Source organism: Sinocyclocheilus anshuiensis, unplaced genomic scaffold (assembly GCF_001515605.1).
Source record: "Sinocyclocheilus anshuiensis isolate Anshui unplaced genomic scaffold, SAMN03320099.WGS_v1.1 scaffold1059, whole genome shotgun sequence".
Lineage (NCBI taxonomy): Eukaryota > Metazoa > Chordata > Actinopteri > Cypriniformes > Cyprinidae > Sinocyclocheilus > Sinocyclocheilus anshuiensis.
In genome coordinates this window covers 188,800-197,229 of record NW_015547703.1, presented here as the reverse complement: position 1 = coordinate 197,229, position 8,430 = coordinate 188,800, and the positions used below count along the sequence as shown (strand labels likewise).

The 8,430-nt window shown below is 38.8% G+C and overlaps 1 protein-coding gene across 1 annotated transcript in view; it reads right to left on the bottom strand.

Annotated features, from left to right (window-relative positions):
• LOC107703947 (very long-chain acyl-CoA synthetase) overlaps positions 1-2,958 on the bottom strand; it is a 6,779-nt gene extending 3,821 nt beyond the window's left edge. The window contains exons 1-3 of the mRNA XM_016506758.1: positions 2,456-2,958; positions 1,297-1,509; positions 653-811 (exon numbers count right to left, since the gene is read on the bottom strand). Coding sequence (XP_016362244.1) covers positions 653-811; positions 1,297-1,509; positions 2,456-2,924 — 841 coding nt within the window. The 5' untranslated portion in view covers positions 2,925-2,958. The remainder of the gene's footprint in view (positions 1-652; positions 812-1,296; positions 1,510-2,455) is intronic.
• Positions 2,959-8,430: the final 5,472 nt, after the last annotated feature.

The window sequence follows — 8,430 nt, the reverse complement described above, 5'->3', positions numbered from 1 at the left end:
TCTCTCTCACACACACACACACACACACACACATGCCATTAATAATAAAAATGTGATTGTATGTTTATCATTGTATAGTTCAGAATAATTCAAATGTTGAAATGTACTTACAAACACAATCATTTTGTAACCATGTATATATGCCTTTGTGTTATTAATACTATATTTTTGTAATAAAATCTGTTTAAGGATTTGTTACATCTCTGCCTTAATTGAATTAAACACACCAACACGCTTTTACACTTCCACTCCCGTGCCCTCTCACTTGTTTACTGAAGATTACAACACATCAACTTCTTTACAGGTAACAGCCCGCTCTAGTGACCAACACTGGAAACAACCCCAGTAACTCCAGTACATAACAGGATTCATTGTTACTGAATGTTGCGTTATTTCTTGGCATGTTTTTATGATCTCAAATGTAACTCATGGTTCTGGCATGTTTAGACTAATATCCAGTTTCTTATGATTACTGTATAATAGTGCATATATTCACATATGAATTTATTATTTTATCCACTGATTTTACTTTTTTTTTACTTTTACTTTTTTTTTTTTACAGCCGTGTAATAAGACTTGGCTACACTAGCACACACACACTCGCACACACACACACACACACAGACACAGACACACACACACACACACACACCTGTCTCTATGGAGCCCATGAATCCCACGAGGAAGCCGGCGGTGTGATATAAAGGAAGAGTCACGTAAATCACGTCAGAATCTGTTATGCCATTTGACGCCAGCACAGCGAGAGCAGCGAGGAGACGCGTTTGATTGATCACTGCTGCTTTATGAAGACCTGAAACACACACACACACACCAGTTACTGCCAGACAGAGGTTTATTAAACCCTTCACACTCCTTTATATTCCAGCCTCTGCTTACAGTGCAAACCAGCAGATAAAAACACATCAAATACTTTTGATTCATCCTTCAGTTTGAAAACAAGCAAATGTTCTGTGTGTCATCAACATTATTGTCTGTCATTTCAGATCTTCATGAATTTAGCACAGTAAGACTTGCAGGGTTAGTATAGTAAACTTAACCCATGAAGAAACATTTTTGTTAATTGAAATCGAAAAAACGAAAACTCATTTTATTTCAGCTAGTTACCACGAAAACATTTCTCATTTTCATTTAGTTGAACTTGTACTGAAATAGCTGAAACTGAAGTAAAAATGAATAAAAACTACATAGACACTTTAACTGACATTAAAATGAAAATCGAAAATATAAAGATAATGACTAATTGAAAATATCATCAAAGCGGTAACAGTATAATACCTGTGGTTCCAGATGTGTAGATGTAGACGGCTGGAGATGTGCAGGACACGCTTGCTCTGAGCGTCTGAGGAACATCAGCGTCTGAGGATTCCTGCGCCGCTCGGATCAGACTCCTCATGTGTGATGATCGGAGCTCTTCAGCCGTGATGAAGATCCTCGTCAGTCCCTCCTGCAGGAGATCTTCATACACCTCCTCCACGGCTCCCTGCAGCTCTGAGATGATGCACACACACACACACATCACAGCATCACTGCAGCTTCACACCACACACACCAATTCAGGTGTCATTTTTTATCATTTAGTAACTAAACTATCTTAGCAGTATCTTGGTTCTGTGGTCTTATAGGGCATATATGGGAACTACTATTGCTCTCAACCCTTGTGCGTCAGTTTCAAAAAGTCCTTAAAAAACAAAAATGTCATTAAAATACATTTTTTCCCCGCTTTCACAAGCATAGATCGTTTTACAAGCAGCAGACTTCATCATAACCACCAAAAATACACTCATTCTCAGGACTGTAATAACCCTTTAAATGCCAGTTTGTTTACACAATGCCACTGTTGTTTTTTTATGAAAAAGCACACAAAAATCAATTAATTTCCATATGCTAAGCATATTTTATTTATTCATTTATTTTTTTGATTATTACAGTCTTGGATCGAGTTATAGTTTTTAGCAGAAAAAGGGGGAAAGTGAGTCTTAGATTGGCCAAACCTGAGATAATGGTGTCATCAGATGCAGAATAGTACACACTTTTCAAAATGCTGAATCCTTGTTAACAGAATGAAAGCCTATTAACAAAGAATGCATGATTTATGCTTAAAAGGCACTGGGATTAAATATTGCTGTTTCATTGGGTTTCACTGGGGTCATTTTTGTCATTAAGGTCCTGAGTTTAACTAATAATGCACCTAGTGTAAAATAGATTTATTAAATGAAATGAGAGTGAAATATTAACATTCCTATAAAAATCCACATTTTTGACTAAATTTAGGCTGTTTGCATTAACAGTCCAAAATGATAAAAAATGTCCTTAAGAACACTCAGAATAGTTCACCCCAAATTTTCATTGAGTCTGAACTATTGATAGCTACACTAGCCCAAACTCTCGTACTTTATGGAGGCGGTTAACTCTTTCGAGAGCGTTTGTTTCTCACCTTCGGACGCGATCAGGACGGAGGCGCCGCGGCAGCAGCGGACGCTCGCGATCAGACTCCGCGCGCGGATGCTGCTGTTGAGGAGTGCGCATGCGCAGCCGAGCTTGGCCAGCGCGAGCCAGCAGAAGACGAACCCGGGCTCGTTCTGCATGAACAGAACCGCCGTGTCCCCCGGACGCAGAACCGACGCGACCCGTAACGCGTTCGCTATTCGGTTGCTCTCTCTGTCCGCGTCTTTAAACGAGAACCGTTTATTCTCGAAAACGATAAACGCCTTGTTCGGGCGCGTTTCGACCTGTTCTAAAAACCGGTCCAAAGCCAGAAACAGAGGTCGCCTTCTTCTGCGGGAAACGAACTTGAGTAAAATCCGCAACAACTCCGTGTGATATACAAGATCTGTCCAGAGATACGGGAAGAACACCCTGAGAAGCAGAGGAGCGATGATCAGCAGCAGCGACAGAAGCAGCATCTTTCTCTGATGATGCGCGACTTTAACAAACAAACCAAACCAGTGCGACGCTTGCCTTCAGACTCTGAGCTGAAGAGTTTCTGCTGAAGGCGATCAGTCTTTTGCCACGTGATCTATCATTCCGATGCAACACAGCAGACAGGGCAGGACTTAGGGGCCCGGGGCCCCTGGGCTTGAGGTTATGTTTGGGCCTATACACTACACTACAAATGCCCTCAAACCTGCTTTGAGGTTCATACATAGTACAATTAATATGCAACATGTCTAGGCTATAGTCAGAGTTTAAATGTAATATTAAATATTCATTATAATATAATAAACCCTGAAATAACTGAGCAAAAAAAAAGAAAAAAAACAGCCAGAGATGTTGGCTTATTATAAAAGTTATTGTCATATCTGTGTCCTCTTATGCCAGGTTCTTATTTAATCAATAAATTCAATCGAATAAAAAGACATGCTGGCTATTAACTTAACAATCAAATGAAATCGCTATCAAAAAATTCATAGATGGATTGTGCATAAATGTTACATTTAAATATAACATTTTAATGTAGAAATATTAAATGACTGCAAAAAATTAAATAAGCTACTTTTTTAAATATGAAACTATAACCACCAGTAGCTGGCAGCAAGTGACTGTCTTAATGAGTGAGTTTAAAAAGCTGATTCATTTAACTTTGCAAACGAATGTAGCCTGATTGAATCATTAGCTGTCCGTGTAACGCTGAGGAACAAAACACTTGTTCGGAGACGCAGCGTTCTGCTGTTTGTTCTGTTTTCTGTCTGACGGAGCAAAACTGAATCTTGTGTCTGAAAGTTACTCTGTAAGCTGTTGTTTATTGTACATTTGAGATCGTGCAGATATTCGGGAAAAAAAAAACAGGACTGTTGTTTCCGTGATAGGCTAGGTCCTATATCATAGGCATAGCTATGTTATAAAAGCAGAAACTAATTAAATTGCTATTTTTTATTTAAAAACATTTTGATCACATTTCTTCCCCACTATGTGTAATAGCAGTAAGCCGAGAGAGAGCGCTCAAAACTCATCAGATGATCGCATAATTTAGTGGAACATTAATATAGTAATATAGAATCATCCTCTGTAAAGAAATGAGGTCTGAACATTTGAGAATTTATCATTATCTTTCTAAATGTGCGCTCTTTGGGGCTAAAGCTTAATGGAGCTGTTTAAAGTAGCCATGTGATAAACCAATCGGCGCAGACGCGATTCAATACGTGTGTCCTTCTCTGTGAAATAATCATAAATACAGTTTATGCTGTTTGATTGTAGCCTCGAAGGTCGTGGCTAATAATTTCTGAATTCTGACTGGCATATAACGAACAAATCAAACAAACGTAAACGGGCAAAGGCTGCAGCCCACTCAAGCCCAATGGTAAGTCCGGCCATGACAACAGATATAACAAATAACAAAGGTAGGTTTACAAAGACTTTTAGAGGAATAAAAGCATAATAGTTCATAACTAGGCCTATATATTATTTAATAATACTATTAAAAAGTACTTAATTTTATAAAATAATTTTAAAAATGTTAACTTGAACTGCAAATTGTCATATGAACAGCCAGTTACTGAAAACAATCGGCTCATATTTTGATTTCCTAGAGAAGCGGCTCGTACTGTAAGAGGAGGCTCGTCTGCACAGAACCAGATGAGGAATGGAAAAATCATCCAGAGCTGCGTTCCAAATGACGCACTATACACTATGCACTCATGTACTTATGCACTATGTACTCAACCATGTAGTGCATGAATTATATAAAGTTATTTTGTCATGCATAAACGGGTCTGATAGCCCCTCCCCCTTCGCCACGTAATTAAAGCTGCGACAGTCGAGTGCATGAAGTGTCCAACATTCCACACTTCGTTTTTTCGGTTAAGTGCATCATCCGGGTATTTAAAGTGCACTTTTTCTTTTTGGAATTTTCAGTGTGAATGCACTACTCGCACTATTTATACTAAAAAACGTCATAGAATAGTGCATAAGTACGCGATTTGGGACGCACCTCAGGTGTTTCAGTCGCTCTAAACTATGCTAGAGAACATGAGCGCGATGCGAATCGCCGACGAACGCTCACTAGCTGGTTTCCATCCAAACGTGAAGCTGGCTCCCAAACTATACATGCATTTCCATCTCCCATCATTGGCATGAAAAAAACCACCTCAAGCCAGTGTACAAACTTTTTTTGCAAATTAAAGGAATTTTTGTTTTTAACTAGGCATTTCCATCACTCGTCTCTGATGCGATTCTTCAAAATGCACATAAAAACAGGGTGATGGAAACAGCTGCTGGCTTAGAATAATCGTGACGTTGACGTTTTGTTCTTGTCTACAATATTAGTTGATTCATTTAATTAAAATATGTTTTAACAATGTCTGAAGACTCTCACTCTCTGACAGTGCGATATAAAATATGTAAGGATCAATGTTTCCCTTCATTATCCCAAAATAAACATGACAGAAAATAAAGAAATGTGTGTTTTGAGTTGTAATTCAAACATGAAGCTTCCTATACATTGTGAAGGAGATGTGGTATGGGTGGGATGTGGTATCATATATAATATCTGACAAATAAGAGTCCCGCAGTTACAATGTATCCCAGCAGGCACCGGACGTGTATATAACGTCAGACAGACGTTGCATTTTGGTTGAAAATCAAAATCGGGTTGACGTCAGTTTGATGTTGACTTAACATTGAATTTTGGTCACCCAACGTCGCAACCGAAAATTAACCAAATATCAACGTCTTATGTCGTTGTGTGCCTGCTGGGATGAAACAATTGGCCTGCAACAAGATGAGCAGTAGTGCATTAATATTAATAGTTGCTGAAGTAATTCTCTGAGGTCATTTGTATGAAAGAGAAGAGCGAGTCCATGGAGAGACATGAAATATAGCGACGTGTTTCATTTGCCTGGATGAGTGATACAGTCTGATCATGGGCCATGTGAATATCTGACCGCTGAATGCAGAGATTGACCTGACAGAATCAATGATCAAGTATTTCAGAGAAATTATTCAAAGAGGCCATTTACCCCATTACTGTGCCCCAGCTCTTTTACAGAACGTATACATGACTTTTGATGTAATTCTTATTCATGATATCAATTAACCCCAAAACTGCTTTGACTGACTCAATCTCACAAATGTTGATATTCAGATGAAATGGCAAAATGAAGAAGAGCAGAGCTAATCAATCATTTGGCATGAGATATTGTGCCACCTATGAAGGTTTGTCATCTCAAACGAGTCATTCACTCAGGAACCAAACACTGACCGAGCCGTGTGCTTCTGATTCTCTTAAGAGCCATTTCTTCTGGAATTGCACTGTATGTGTCATACTGTAAATGTGTTGTGTAGTACTGGGGGTTTTGATTCATCTCAAGAACCAAAAAGATTAGTTCACTGATTCGTACATTAGCTATAATATATTACACCAGACCGTGGCGACGGATGAGCGAGTGTTACGAGTGAGTCTTTAAGCTGATTCATTAAAAAGCAACAAGGCTCATGCCTCAAAGTTTTGCAGTTTGTCTACAAATGTAGTAAAAATGAAATCACAGATTAGTTTAGTCCAGAGTGTTCTTCTGTTCATTAAAACTGACCGATGACGTGCTGCTTCTCACTGTGCGCTTGAATCGCACTATAGTTAGTTAGTTAGTTAGTTAGTCAGGACAAAACATGGAATCCAGGGCAAATTAAAAGGTGAATGACATTTGCTCTGACAAGTAAACTTTGCATTTGCTTCAGGAATCTTGTTTTATTTTTTCTCTGAGTTGTGTTAGTCTGTTGGAAGAACAGGGTCACTTGTAAACTCTTATCAGTGCTTGACTTACTCAACAGAGTCAATCGATCAGTTGAGAGCCTTTAACTCGGTAAAAGTAACCATTAAAAAGTCTGAAGTCAGTGTTCTGAAGCTGATATTTAGTGTGCATGATGTCACATATTCTAATGCTGTTTGGTTTCACATAAACATTTGACATGATTTGGTTTTACAGAAGCAGTTTGATCCCGTGCCAGAACTGCGGTGGATTCACAGAGCTGTTGCATCATTTCGAGAGCGTGTCAAGTCGAGCGTCGCTATCAGCGCTTCGAGGGACTCCTGATAGCAGCTGTTTTACTCCAGCTGATAAATCAAACCCAGTGACCTCTCGCTATCAAAATTCAGGCCGAGTTTCATTCAGCAAATAATTGTGACATCCCGCTCCCACGCGGCAGATGGCTGTATGAGTGGAAAGATGTGTTTACCGAGTCCTGTTTCCCAGCATGCACTGCCTGCGGGCCAGCCGTGTGTTTGAAGTGCTAGAATAAGCCAGGTTTGAACTTCTCAAGGTTACAGCGATAGAGAGGAGGGAGGAGCCGCGCACCGATAACGCTCCGCATGTGCTTTTAGAAAATAGGTGACTTAGATCTGGAGTTCTCAAACACGTTTTATAGCTGTACATTCAGCTTCGTTCTCTTACTGGAAACACTACTGTACACACACTGTGCAAACACTAGCAATGGCAGCGTCCAATATTTCAAGAAAATGAATACTGAATCAGCCGAGCTCGCTGAGTGACCTACTTCTTGAGTGCGGTTTGATGAGCGGCAGTCGTGTTCGGTGTGTAAATACAGCACTTCTGTACTCTGCCTTGACTAATATGTATATTTAGTAAGATTATTGATTTAACGGCACTATCAGATGAGAACAAACTTGATCTGAACACTTTTGTCTTCTGTAGAGATGCTTATAGCTGAAATGGACTTGTTTCAACACTGAACTGATCTGAAAAATGACACTTTGTCTCGTTTAGAGCTGCTTTACAGCAGAATCTGAAGTTTGCATCGGTTCTGTTATTTTTGTGTTTATTCGTGGGAAGCTGCTTTGAAACGATCTGTATGAAGTACTGAAATCTGTTTTGTACCTTTGTAAACACTGAACCAAAAGTAGGTGGTGATGAGAAAATTACATGATGAACCAAAATCACAAGTAGCATTTAAATATTAACATATATAGAAGGTGCACAGTGTCATTCACACAAACACTAAACAGCATCACGGTAACACACATGAAACTGAAATAATGCAATAAACATTAATTGAACAACATTAGGTGTAACATACAACCCTAATGTACACAACTGATAAGAAACTAAGAAGAAACATAGTTATTTCAACAAAAAAAAAAAAATCAAATTTGAAATGTAACGCGGGGAATTCTGGGAATGTCAATTTACGGTTATTCACTACACTGTAAAAAGAATTCCATAAAATTTACGGTAAAAAAACAGCAAGCTGTGGTTGCCGGAATTTTACCGTAAAAAGTACGGAAGCAACGTTTTAGGTTTTACGGTTTTAACTTAAATTTACAGTTAAATACTGTAATGTCATTAACTGATATAATGTTAATATACCAACCTATTGAAGTACTGAAATCTGTTTTGTAGCTTTGTAATACACTGATAACCACCAAATGCAGGAGGTGATGAGAAAGTCACATGATGAACC